This window comes from Anolis sagrei, chromosome 3 (assembly GCF_037176765.1).
Source record: "Anolis sagrei isolate rAnoSag1 chromosome 3, rAnoSag1.mat, whole genome shotgun sequence".
Classification (NCBI taxonomy): Eukaryota; Metazoa; Chordata; class Lepidosauria; order Squamata; family Dactyloidae; genus Anolis; species Anolis sagrei.
In genome coordinates, this window is record NC_090023.1 from 231,150,875 (window position 1) to 231,165,803 (window position 14,929).

The 14,929-nt window shown below is 35.8% G+C and overlaps 1 protein-coding gene across 2 annotated transcripts in view; it reads right to left on the reverse strand.

The window, feature by feature from the left end:
- Nucleotides 1-460: 460 nt before the first annotated feature.
- The window catches only part of SLC25A36 (solute carrier family 25 member 36), a 48,230-nt gene continuing 33,761 nt past the window's right edge, over nt 461-14,929 (reverse strand). For both annotated transcript variants that reach the window (XM_060767906.2, XM_060767907.2), the window contains exons 5-7: nt 8,567-8,633; nt 6,335-6,624; nt 461-5,356 (exon numbers count right to left, since the gene is read on the reverse strand). In XM_060767906.2, the coding sequence (XP_060623889.2) occupies nt 5,163-5,356; nt 6,335-6,624; nt 8,567-8,633 (551 nt within the window). In that variant the 3' untranslated portion in view covers nt 461-5,162. The remainder of the gene's footprint in view (nt 5,357-6,334; nt 6,625-8,566; nt 8,634-14,929) is intronic.

Sequence of the window (14,929 nt, forward strand, 5' to 3'; positions counted from 1 at the left end):
AAGTTTGAACTGTGTATTATGACCAGATTATGAGCCTGTTTTCCCTGCTCTACCCTTGCTGTTCATTTGATGGTGATTCTGTCTTTGAGTCATTAATTATCTTCTGACTCAGCACAAATCATAGGCTTTGGGAATACCACACAAAAGACCCGATGAGTTTTGTTTGCAGAGGGAAGAGTGCTGACAGAATCAAGTAAGCCTTTTATGAAAATTACTGACCATTCCACTATTTGCATCATTAACATTCTTGAAGGAAATTAACTCACTTACTTCATTTTTGCTAGCAAAGTTTTTAACATGTTTTGTCAGGAACTTAATTTGCATATGACAGAAGAATAGCTGTAGCCTAATGGTTAGAGAGAGCACTATGAATCAGGAAATAAATCTTAAGAAAACTGAAGAAAGAATTGTGTTGTCTTGTTTACATTCAAAAGAAAGAAGTCTGTGCAAACCTAACAAGTTTGAATAAACATATTTTATTTTGAGTTTTAAGCAATCCAAACAAAATTCATCAATATAACATAAATACAAAAAGTATTTAAAGCACATCACTGACATCCAGCTACATGGTATGCAAGAACTACAGCAAACCTCACAGGAGCAGCAGAAAACAGGACTTGGTGAATAACGGTAATGACTCCTAGGGGCGAGCTATGTTCACATATACAGGGCCTACAGACTTTCTGAAATAAAACTAATTGGGTTAAACCTCAGGGTCCTTGAAGAAATAGATAAGTATTTCCTTTAAAGTAGGCACACATCAGTGCTCTGCTTATTTGCAGAATTTAAAGAGACTTGATAAACAGGAAACATTCTCCAATTTGTAGGTCTCAATCATACAGTTCACCTTGCAAGAGGAACAATTAAACAAACAACAAAAACAAGTGATAGCATCTTAGATTCAAGATAAAGGATGGATAGTATAGGCATGATCCCAATAGATACTACTCATATAAGCCCTAACAGGGTTTTGTTTTGTGTCTCTCGGGTAGCAGCTTCCTGTTTTACATGGGAAGCCACATTACACACTATAGGGAATCTTAAAAGCAGCTTGATTGGGCTGTCTGCTTTTGTTGGAGGAAAAGGGAAAAATTCCAATGACTAAGTCTGAAATTACTCTCTGGGTGCTGCCAATAGCAGGCTACTATCCTAGAGTCTTGTATGTAACAAAATCCTTCTATAATAAACTTTTTCCAAATAACGTTTTGTACTTGTGATGTGTGTGTTACTTGTACATCACCTAAAACTAAAACTCTTAGTCAAATAACATGATTTTCAAAAACACACTAGCAATTGAAAATTTAAGCTAATTTCACAGTTGTCTTTGGAGTAGGGCAATACGCATTTTTTTCTCATTAATGCTCTTTTTCAGAGTGGATATTAAATACAGGAACTAAAATTTAGGGGAGGGGTAATCTCAGAACTATTTGTTAAAGTATCTACTATGGCTTGTTCCTAGATGTGTATGGCACTAAATCAAGTATTCTTAACAGCAAAAGATTGAAGCAAACAGTTTGGCACACCACCCACCACTTCAAATATGTATTTTTCCTACATTGGCATATACTTCAGTGCCACCTAGTGGTCAACCTTATTTTATATATGTAGTACGATTTAAAAGTTATTTTTTCAGATGGAAAGGCAGCAGAATTTCCATTATACAATAGGTGAGTATCAGTGGTGGTTCTCAAACACATATTTTCCAAGGAATTTATTACTTTACATACTAATATCACTAAATTGATGTATTATATAGGATACAGCCAAATCAAATTATCTTTATATTAATTCAAAATGTATGAATTTCATCTCTTCTCTATCGCCTATCAGTGACAATATTTCAACAATAACTGTGATCTCATATACTCCCAAAACCAACAGTCCCTTTGGAAAACAATTCAGAGGTATCCAAAGGATTTTAAAAACATATTTAGTGAAATAATTGCTACATAAAATGTGTTTGTTGTGAGAAACAAGAAGCTATAAACATGAAGACTCAAAACCACAGTATAAATGAAGGGCAAATCTTTAATGTCTCCATCTTCAAAATTGAAAGATTCCATGCTATGATATTACCAAGCTATCACCACAGATAATATTTACTGTGTGGAGGTAGCATCCTTCCTATTGCAGTAACTGAAATTAAACTTCTTTTACCAGCCAAAGAGCTGAGACCATGTTACAAAAACATTTGGGATCTTTACAGCTAAATCTAAAACTATAAACTTAAACACCATGAAATCAGAACAGGTTTTCTATGGGTTCTAATTTAACCATTCAGTAAAATGCAATGATAGCAGAGAAGTCTCAAGATAAATTGTTCCCTTACTCGCATATGTCCTTATTATTTGTAAAAATTATATTATTAATATAGATCTAATGCCAATACCAAGGGATTGGCTTTCTAAGGCATACTTCCAAATGAAGTTGCATGCAACCGGGCTGGTGGAAGTAGACGTCCTTGCTCCCTCTTCCCACAGAAATCCCCCTGCGCAGCATCCTGAAAATGTTACACAGATGAAGAGGGTGCATTATGATGTAGAAGAAACTGAATAAGTGTGAACTATTCTGTGGGACTAAAGCTCTTTATTTTTTTATCAAGCAAAAATGAACTAGAAATTCTCACTGACAGCATAATGGCTAAGTTAAGTCAAGGAAGTTTTAATTTATTAGCAGTGTGGATGACATAGGTGTTCAAATATACTGAGTTGTACAGTATGGAAGCTCACTAATATAAAGTCTACAAAGAGAAGCCGAACCATAGAACTTGTTTCCCAAAAACTCAAACATATTATAGACTTAGGGAGTCACCACAATTTTAATAAACTGTAAGTTAAACTTGTCCAGAATGAGCTTCGGTCATTGAAACCCCATAGATAGTTTCTACTGGGATCTACAACACTGATTTCACCTGATGGAAGAAACAGAAAAATACTGGTCTTGTTTGGATGGGAAGTTAACACGGCTTCATAATATGGCTACAGTACAGAATTTGCCCCTTGCTACTGTTAACAAAATTTAGAATCAAATCACATCCTTATGATATGTACATATAATGAGGTCGCATACAACATTGAGAGCAAGCCATTTTGCCTGCTCGATGTTGAAAGGGTGCAGAAAAATTGCACTGGAGGTCAAAAGGTGTGGTACCCAAATTTACCCACATAGGAAAAGTTGCAAGTGAAATAATTTGTCACAAAACAGAGGACTCACAGGATCAGTTGGATGATTCCCCCCCCCCCCCCTCAAGCTGTCTATACACATGTTGTAGTCTCGTTTTCAGATCTAGCACACAATAACTCAGTTTCTGTACATCTCACAGAGAATAATCAATTTTTACATTTCTTTTCAGACCTTATTTTAACCTTACTTTCAGAGACACATAAACAAAATCGGAGGTCAGATGCCCTTCTAAATGCTATTGGTAAAAGAGTGCAAGATTTAGGATATTTCATACATGGGTCTTAGGCTGCAATCCTATACACACTAACCTAGAAGAAAGTCCCAGAGAACTCAAAGGGACTCATTTCTAAGTAGAAATGTATACAATTATTTAACTCAGGACATGGCTCCAAAACATTAAAAAAAAAAGAAGGGCAGGAAATCTATAAAGGCATGAAAGTCACAAGCCAATAAAGGCATAAAAGTGCAAGTCACAATTTAAAGATAAACTAATTGTGTTAAGTACACACTAATGAATTCACAATCTTTTCTCCTTAGAGTCATTACCAGTTATGTCAGTGAAGTAATACTTGGTTAGAAAGCCCACTGAGGATGGAAGTATCTCTATAGCAGCTCTACTATAACCACAGAATAGATGACAAAAGTAAAATGCATGTATTTATTGTTAGAACATTAAAAGCGGTTATTTGCCATATGTAGCTAGTATGAGCAAAGCAAAGAACCATTCTTAAAATGTAACAAATAATGCTGCATAGGAGCTGTTAACATAGATTTTGAAGGCTGGACATTCTAAAAAATGCAGAAGCTTTCATTTTATAAGATCTTCTGCAAAGCATTTCAAGATGAAGCAAGGAATAAGTCAGAAGGGAATGTTTAAACCAAAGTATTTGATTATTTATTTATTGTTTGTCAATACCAAACTTCAATAGTAGTGCTTTTTCGGCATAATATTGATGCACTCTAATGATCTTCAAATCTAATAAAGAGTTCTGATGCTCTAATTAATGGAGGTTTCAAGTTGGTTTGGGATTAGGCCATAGATAAAAGCAAACAAAGTTTTGAATGACCAAACACTGCCCTGTATTTGTTGCTTTTCGGGGATTTTAAAGCAATTCACAAAAGCTCTTCTAGCACCTAGACCCAACATTCAGTTCTTTGTAGGCGGAACTGTCTTAATCAAGAGTCCCGGTGGGCTTTTTGGTCACAGACTGTACAGAGCCCAAGAGAAGAGAACTCTGCCTCAAGTGGATCCTTCCAAAGGCTCTTCTCCATTTCATGGCAGAAAATACTTAGCGTAATTAACATGCCTAACGGCACTATGAATGTCAGGTATCAAAGTAGTCAGAACTCCACAGAATATTTTACCACCTGCAGTCTCCATCTCTGCAAACAAAGGCCACATTTTTGTACTGAGAAAATTAAGCTTCCCTGTAAGACCCCCTGAGGTAGTAAAATGGGGAGCTTAATGTGAATCGTTACCTCTCACTTTATTTCACACTGCAAAACGGAGTTCGAGACATGACCAATTATGAATCTGCTGAAGGAAAAGGGACAGGCCCACTTTTCCTTCCAACAGGTTACTGTGCAGTAACAGAAAATGAATCTGAATGCAGCAATGAACTGGCATGGAAATGAATACACATGCTTCGCAATATGGACACACATTATGACCCTCATGTCTCACCAAGTCCCTGATGCTTACTGCATAGCATTAGAACAGCTGACACAATAGGAGAAGTTTGCAATTGAAATATGAGGCGTTTAAAGGCAATCCCCCAGGAGCAGCTTCAGGCTATCACATTGCAAAATATGCCATATTATAAGGCAGCATGAGTGAGCATGATTGCCTGTCAGTCTTCCATTTTGTCCACACAGCTGCAGATCCTTGATAAGATTTTTCGGCTGCCTATCATACTGAGAGTTCATGGTCCACTGCAAGCTTTTGGTCTTCAATTTCCTAAGAACTTGTGGTACCACTGCTATCCGTTGAGAAAGTAGACTACCACTTCATACGTTGCCATCATTATAGCTGTGTTTGGTATCTGTCTAAACAAGTGTGTTGTTAGGCCACGGTAGAGAGAGCCATAGCCTTCTTCTCGCACCAGTAAAGAGAGTGTTTGGAAAAAAGATCTGTACTTTGTTCCTTCTTCTCGTAGCCTTGTTCGGACAACCTCTGTATAAACAGGAAGATAAAACATTGATTTTTCAAATATACAAACATACATTTCAAGTGTAGAAAGAATAGCATCCCTTATAATGAAGTAAGAGGAAAGTATAGAGAGGTACCACTGTTTTTAAAGTAAAAATTTCTTGATAGAATTATAAAAGTTGCTTTACATATTATTTATTTTAGACTTTGTAAGTGGCGGGGGGGGGGGGCACAAAATATGGTGGAAATACCATCCCCACATCTTATAGTGCAATTGGCAACATTCTGGAGGAAAAATAATTTTGCAAATACTCACACACACACAACCTTTGGAAGCCTCCCCTCCCTGCCTCCAGAGGACTGCTTGCAGAATGCAGTCCACATTTTGCACAAACCTGTCCCACAGGATACTTATAAAGAAGCTTGGCTCCTCTCTATTCATTTTTGCCTATTTGAATACATAAGCTGGGTTGTTTAGAAATACAGTAGGAAATGAGATCTATCAATTTCAATGTATTTTCTCTAGGCTGAACCAATTTATCACATGCTTTCTCAACAGATTTGATTAAAAAGGACACAATCAATCCAAAACAAAATGATCATGTTATCAGTATCAAGTCGTCACTGTCATCACCAATCATAAAGCACAACAAGTTTGTGGACCTCATTTTTCTGGGGAAGTCTTACCTGTCTAGAAAAAGGAAACTAATCTCTGTCTCTATGTTGTTTTAACTTCTCTCTCGTTGTTGTTGTTGTTGTTGTTGTTTTTGAAAAACAGAAGTTAATTTGAAGGGGGTCATATTAAATACTTATGTAGATCATTTTTATCTGATCTCAAATACCATAAATCCCAGAAACTACAAATTTTAAACCAATCATGTTCATTTCTTAAGCCAAGCAATATTAACACAGGATTATACAGTATTTTACTTGCAATAAATGGGGAAAGACTTTTATTATAAAAAGACATAGATCTTGAATACATCAGCAATCCATCCTTACCGTGTGGATAGGCTATTGATGTGGCACATGTTTTGGAAGTGGCTGCAGCCATCATCATGCCAACAAAGTCTGATGCTTCCTTGACAGATTCATCTTCCTCATCCATAGCAGAAGCAGATTTATATTCCAGTAGTCTTCTCTTAATACTCTCATATATAACGAAGTGAATAACAGTCTCTGATATGCCTGCATAAGAGGCAGACATTCCTCGGTAAAAACCTTTAATTCCGTCTGCATGATAGACTTTGCGAACACATTCAAAAGCACTCATCCGCTTTTCCCCACGATTTCTGAAAAAGAGGATTAAGAAACATCCAATACCTTAAACAGGCTGTTAAAATTTTGCCAGGTGCAGATATCCTGTGCCTGTAAATCAAAGTTCCCAAAGAATAAATTTTAGGAATTTACCTCAATTACTGATAAGGAAGGTTATGAATTTCCACGTACGCATACAGAAATTTTGGCAGTAATCTGACTGCATGGCATTTAAATTTTATACAGTTACAAGAAAATAACCCTTCCCTTATAAGGAAACAAATGAAATAAAATCCTATAAAGGCAGTGCCTCTTTGATCTCTTGGTGCATTATGCCTGCCTTAGTCTAAAATATTATGAGAATGATAAAGGGAATGACAGGCATAAGAAACTTTCTTACAGCAGCCATTACACTGCTTAGTAGGGCTGGGCGGTTTCGTTCGTTAATTTTGTAATTCGTTAATAATTCGTTATTTTTTGGGTAAACGAAGCGATAACAAACCATCCAGGAGCAACTAAAAAACGAAATGAATTTTTAAAGCTATTTCGTAATTGTTTTGTTATTGTTTCGTTATTATTTCCGTATGTGTCTGGTGCAAGTTTGATAGTTGTTTCCCTCCCCTCTCCCTGGTTGCAAGCGGTCGGCATTTACCCCACTTCCGGGTCCCTGGCCTCTGCTTAAGTGGATCAAATTCTCCTCTCCTCCTGTCGTCACCTCACCTCGTTCCTCACTCTGGCCTGCGTGCATTGGGCAAAGAGACACAGCAGTGCAGCACTCAGAGACCTGCCTGTTGTCTGCCTAACCTCTTTCCTTCTCCAGGTTAAAACTATTATATTAATTATATTTATTATTATTATTATTATTATTATTAAGAATGGATGGCCATCTTTCAGTACTGCTTTGACTGTCCCTTACATTCACGAAGGCAGAAAGTGGTTTGTTATTATTATTATTATTATTAAGAAGAAGCATTGTCAAACCAGAATAGAGATCTCACCCACCCTCCTCTCTCTCTCCTTCCCCCCCCCCTTTCCTTCTCCAGGTTAAAACTATTATATTAATTATATTTATTATTATTATTATTATTATTATTATTATTATTATTATTAAGAAGAATGGATGGCCATCTTTCAGTACTGCTTTGACTGTCCCTTACATTCACGAAGGCAGAAAGTGGTTTGTTATTGTTATTATTATTATTATTATTATTAAGAAGAAGAAGCATTGTCAAACCAGAATAGAGATCTCACCCACCCTCCTCTCTCTCTCCTCCCCCCCCCCTTTCCTTCTCCAGGTTAAAACTATTATATTAATTATTATTATTATTATTATTAAGAATGGATGGCCATCTTTCAGTACTGCTTTCACTGTCCCTTACATTCACGAAGGCAGAAAGTGGTTTGTTTCACCCCTCCTCTCTGTCTCTTTCCCCTCTCTTTCCTTCTCCGAGGTTAAAACTATTATTTAAAACTATTATTTTCACGTCGCGCAACCGCGTCCGCCATTTTAACGAATTGATTCGTTAATATTAACGAAATTTCGTAAATACCGAACTTTTTTTAAGGGAAAATTTTGTAATTATTTTAAATATCGAAACAAACCCCCCCCCCCCCCCCCCAAATACAAATCGATTTTAGAAACAATTTTTTCCGTTGTTACCCAGGCCTACTGCTTAGGTATGATGAAGGGGAGAAGCTATCCTGTCCACGCTCAGTGTTTTCATTTCTGGCATTCATGTGCTCATGAATATGAGCATGTTGAGCATAGATTAGGAGCGATATTCCCATCCATGTTTACTAACAATATGAAATGTCCTGTTGACTTGATCATTGGCTTCTTCAGCCTAATACTATGCATTCCAAACAAACAAACAAACAAACAAGGTCTTTCCTAGACCTTCCAATAAAAAAACACTGAACAATACATAAACAAATAGCAAATAAATCAGAAATGCTAATTAATGTATTTTTTTTTACCTTGCATCAAGTTGTAATCGTGTTTTTATTAACCAAATTGGATTGGTTGCTGTAATTGCAGTAAAACCTAAACAAATGTTTGAAAACAACAAATTAGGTTTGCTAACATCACAGAAAATGGTTTGTTATAAACTAAAATATACACAACAAGTACAAGTCAATGTGAATTGACATGCACTACACTAGTTGTTAACAACTAGAATGTCTGTAACGACATTTTATTACTTTTGAAAGTCCACAAAGCCAATAATCTTTTGCCCAATTACTTGAAAAAAATAAATATCTTATTGTTAATTATAAATTATAAATATATATCAAACCCAATTTGTGCCAGTATGCTCACACAAATCCCCTTTTGATATATTTTAGCAGCATGACTGAGACTACGCTAACTGAATTTAAATGCACTCCAAGTAAAAACAAATTACAAATGAAACTAAAGCATGTCAAGAAGAGCATAAAACTGAGCATAAAATATTATCTGTAAATTTAATTTATGTATCAAAAATATAATGCAAAGTATATCACATTTACTTAATGTTGTATAGCCCAGACACACATCTGTACATATACATTATAATACTGAGTTACACAGTATAATAAAGTGAGATTTTTTATTGACTATGCCAGAAGACTTGTACTTAGCATTCAAAAGCATAGATTGTTGGCAGGACCCAGTAATATTTGTACAAACACAGAAAAGTTAAAACAATACTATTTTCATACATACTATGGACTCCTTAGAAGCAAGACAGTAACTATTCAAAGACTTCATAGGGTTAAGAGACAACGCGGCTCTATTATCTATCTTGTGGATAGATAAAAAATATATCTCCTCTCACTAGAAAAGCAGTTTGGGATGACTGCTTTCAATAGCTGTTCAAAGTTATTAGTCTAAAACTAAACAAAATATTTATCAGATAATACATTTGTAGAGGACAGCTACAGATTGTGCTAGACCCAGAGTATCCAATTTATTGCTATAGCTTTTATTTTATCAGTATATTTAGAAAACATTATCACTATGCAAATTCTGCTCTCTTCTTGCAGAAAAGGGCAACAGGGATTTTAGAGTGAGTGTTCAGGAGCATCTTGTCGGGTGCATCTCTCGTACATGTTTCAGCTACACAACATGCTTGAAAACTATACAAAGACTATTGGGGCTTTTGGGACCATCTCTGTTAACTTGGAAAAGCTACAATTTAATAGCTGAGACAACAAATTCAGCCCCAGTTAGTTCAGTTCAGCTTACTCCCAGTAAGCATGCACAGATTATAGCCTAAAGGTTCAGAAACATAAATGCCAAAGGAACTTAACTGTTTTAAAGTTTAGTTACTTTTAAAAGTTCAAACTCTGATTGCTTATAATATTTAAACTGCTGACCAAAGTGGTTCAAGTTAATTGGTAACATGACTTTCACTCTCTGTGACAAAAACCCCTCCATTAAAATTTCGCACCTTTCCCATTTCAAGTGTCTTTTTCAATTAAAAAAAAGACTAAAGCTTTGGTGCTCTCTTTATTTTTATTTAGGTCTCATAAAACCCACTTTAGCATTTGACGATTCAGGGGTGACCGTACTACAAGAAATTATAAGAAATACACTATTTGTGGTAAGAATCACTTTACTTTTCAAGAAGGTGGTGCATTTTTCTTGAATATAACTTTTATTGAAACCAGCCTGGCACAATTTGGCAATGGTAAGGGGCCGAAATTAAATTAGGGGAAACCTCTTTGGACTGAAGGTAGGTTTTTAGCACCTCACTTTCCCAGCGAGAGGCTGGTGCAGGGGTTTGGCTTCCCCTCACTGGCTGGCCTTTTTTTTTTTTTTTTTTTTGGTCTGCTTGCCTAAGGCAGGCAGCAAAAAGAAGAAATGACAAGGGGAAGCCAAGCCTTTTGGCCCTTTGCCAGCCTGGTGAAGAGGGTGGGCTTCCTCCTGCTGGTGAGCCCTTTCCCTGCCTGTCCTGTGTAGGCTGCAAGGAAGTCCTTTGTGGGCTGCATCCTACCTATGGGCCATATGTTGTGCAGGCCTGATTTAAACTAAAGATGGTCGTCTCACCTTTAACTATTTTGCCTAGGGCTTGTGAGGGTTGTGGGTTTCAAGCATCTGAACGTGTAACACTCCTCTATCTCTGATTTAATCATAAAGAATATCTCACTAGATTGAGATATGATTTTGTGCTTCCTCTCCCAAACATTCTGACAAAGAGTAAAAAAAAAATTCTCATTCTATAGGCTTTTGATAATGGTTAAGATTGCAGGCAGACCACTATCTTTAGCCAGGGAAGGCTGAATTGATTATATCCACCTTTTAATTAACAACTATTGCCATATTTTCTTGATTTTATTGTTCTTATTAATTTTATATGTTTGGCTTCAAATATGTTATTGGTTTTAATGTTGTTATATTGTATTTTATATGTTGTACGGCACCACTGTGTGCTTGTAAGCCGCACCAAGTCCCTATGGGAGATGGTGGTGAGGTATAAATAAAGATTATTATTATTATTATTATTATTATTATTATTATTAGGCAACATATTAGAACAGTGGTTCTCAACCTGTGGGTCCCCAGATGTTTTGGCCTTCAACTCCCAGAAATCTAACAACTAGTAAACTGCCTGGGTTTTCTGGAAGTTGTAGACCAAAACACCTGGAGACCCACAGATTGAGAACCACTGCTCTAGAAAGAGCTAATGCAAATGTAGAATGTATAATGTGTTTTAATTTGCTTTGATACTGTCTTGTGATAATCTGTATTATGTAAACCGCTTTGAGTCGCCCAAGGGCTGAGAAAAGCAGTATAGAAATAAAGTAAATAAATAAATAAATAAATAAAATTATCAAAATGCAAGAAACAAAGGAGCTACATTCTTCAAAGACCTAGAAGAATCATCAGGAAGTAGTTTTATCGAAAGCTAATCTGTTATAATGAGAGCCTATGCATGTTGTATTTAGAAGTAAGCTGCATTGAAATCAATGGGGCATCCCCAAATAAGCATGTATAGCTTTTTCAGCCTTATCGTATTTTCAGTTTTCAAGCTAGAACAAAGTTGAAACTTAGAGGAGACTGGTTATAAAGGTAATCTAGTTCAAGTCTCCAGGGCACAAATATGTCTTAAAATGTTTAGCTCACCATTTGTAAAATCTATATAAGCCTGAAAAGGAGCCTCAGAATTGAAGAATAGGTTGTTGTAAAACTCCTGTTCCAAAATTTAAAATGCTTAGTGTTGATGTGATTAAGCAAAAGTTCTAATGCATCTTGTCTGATATATTCCAATTTGCTACTAAACTCAGTGGGAGCAAGCAAATAAGCCAGGAACTCTTACTATAGTTTGCTTCGCATGACATCTGAACCAGAAACTCTGGTTCATCTGGTTTACTCAGAAAAAATAAACAAACAAGATTTCATGCTAAACAAATTACAGATGACATCTGACTTGTTTATCTACTCTTGATGGCTGGAGGATCAAAAACAAAATTTGCTTGTTACCATAAGCCATATTCTTACTTATAAGGGGCATTTTTGAGGCAAAAGAAGAGATTTCAATATAAAACAATTAAGTTCCCAGGAATGTATCTATATTGACTTTATTTGAATGTCATAATATACTTGTTAAATTAATGTGAATATATATAATGTCAAGTAAAGGGGGAGCAACAAATGATGTTAACAGCAGTGCTGTTATTTACAGTTCTAAAACAGTCTTTGATTTAAAAAGAAAGAAAAAAGAAATTCTGCCTACTGTTGACATCAAATTTACTTCACCAAGGTGGCTAAAGTACACAACAGTGATGAATAAAATGTTTCCAACTCTTCCCACATTCCACTGGAAGAAATAGCTGAACGATGTTTTAAAAAAGCGAATAAAACTCGAATTCAGATATAAAGATTCCCCTTACGTTTTTTGTTTAAGAGTGATTACAAACCCAAAGTGTGGTTCTTACGCTAGAGGCTGCAAGAGATGCTCAGTTCAGTACTCACGAGGTTTAAGTTAGTCCATATTTCTGCAGGAAGTGACCTGCGGATGGGGAGCATGAGATGACACGATCTCACTCTTTTCACGGGAGAAATGTACAGTAAATGCCTAAAATAGACACAGGCTTTTCTGTATCATAACAACAAGCAGTGACCTCATCAGAAACATGTGACAAAACTGAATCCCAATGGAAGGATTTGTGAATTATTAAATGGTGAGATCTAACTTTTAAAAGTTTAGAACAATAAAAATGTAGTACAAGGCCACAGGTATTTTAAAAAAGGTTTTGCAAAATGTTCTGAGTACTGAAATTTCTGCCATCTGCAGCAGTTTAACCATGGAAAATACTTACCTATATTTGTTAAAGCCAAAAGTATTGCTTTGGGTTTTTAAAAAATAAAAAATGCTAACCTTGTCACATCGAGTAGAAAAACATGATTTGATATCACACTGAGACAAGTATAATTTAAAATATGAAGCCATTCCTGAACTGAATATCTATTTTGTACCTAGTTTTGTAATAGCAGATAAAGCTAATTTTGTGTAATTTTAGGAACATGTAAAAAGAAAACTTACAGAATAAGAACAAAAAACAAAGTTCAATGAGGCAATTATCTTGTAACTTGAATGAACTCTTGTCAAGAAATATGCAGGTGTTGCATCAAATATGTGAGACCAATTACTATCTGCAAAGGCCGCAAGGTTGCAATGACGACAACACGCTGACATCAAATTGTTTTTCTATCCTTCATTCTACAGCACAATGTCAGAACACAAGAGTTTCCAAATGTGCACATCATTCAACATTAATGCAACATAGGGAACAGTATTTCTTTGTAGGTATGATTTCTTAAATGTACACAGCATTGCCGCACAACAACATCTGCCTCAAAAAGGAAGGCAAATCTAAGGTCCAACTCACCATATGGAATAGTTCTGTAAGGCCAGTGGAATGTGTGTGTGGATTTCAGCTAAATACATTAACTTCAGATATAGTATAAAAGATGACAACTGAACATGGATTTCCTTGTCATTCCAGTACAGACAGCCCCCAGGATTATGAATAATATAATCAGACACAAAACTTTCTGTTACAATCAATGTTTTGATTTGGTTGTTGTTGTTTTTTCTATTTATATCTATCTAAAACAGTAAGCCACGTGTAGTATTTTGTTGCTCCAGAACTTTGGACTCTGCCTTAAAATTGGTAATGAATTATTACTACCCATCCCATACAGAAAAGGCAGGATATGAAGATTTTCTGAGCACATAAGTGCCCTGGTGACTGGATATTGAATGGTGTTGACAACTATATCCAGTAGTTATATGACTCTCTTTAATATTACGAATATGAGAGGCTACGTTAAGACTATGTACAAAGTTTAAGTATAACCTTGTCCAGCATATTTCACATAAAAATCAAGGTAGCTTTGTTCATCCATAAAAACAAAACTGAAAATGGAACCCAAAATATAAGGGTAATTGGTAATAACCAATTCTGGCAAAGTAGCTGTCCCGTAAGGGACAGAAAAGATAAAACATATGAGATACCAAAATGGCAGGCTCTGTAAGATTATTTTTATATAAGAAAAACACTATATGACTCACTAATTTAAATGTAAGTTCTTTGTAAATGATACAAACTGAGAACTGGGGTTTTGATTTTACAATTACTGAGGTACTGAATACATCTGACTGACATGAACACTGGGAACCTGTTGGTGAACTGTACTGGTGTAATTGTTCAATATGCAATATACCATGCACTTTAAAGACCATGCAGGAGCAGCAGGAAGTATGCAGAAAATGTGTGACAGGTGATTTTCCAAAACAAAACTGTCTTTGCAAGGTAGTTGGAAAGCTTCAAGGGCCGATCTAGAAGCTACATATCAAGAAAATAGGCAACTTGGGGATGGCAAACAGGATTCTAGCCTAAATGTCTGTTAAAATATGAAACCATTAAATATCTTTTGATAACCAAATCCCCCAATTATAAAGAGTTCACCACATTCTTAGCTGATAAATTGATTTTAAGCCAAATCAGATCTTGTTGGCAAACTGGTTATTTTAGCACATGTAAATTTTAAGAAGCAATTACAAAAATGACAAGGTTAGCATTTTTTTCACAAGCTACGTTGTTAACAGCCCATTAGATTAGTTGCATGGCTGGCTAGCCAACAGTATGAGGCAGTATTTTATGCATACTGAAGCAGACATTTTAAAATTTAGTCTGTGGGATTTTTAGTAACCTAAAGCTATTCTAATTCAAGAAAAAACATAGCTACCTTCACAGTCAATCGACATGGGATAGTCTTTTTCACCATTAATGTAGTTTAGGTGCATAACTGCAAAGCTGAACATTAATGCCTGTCAGTATTGCAGAAGC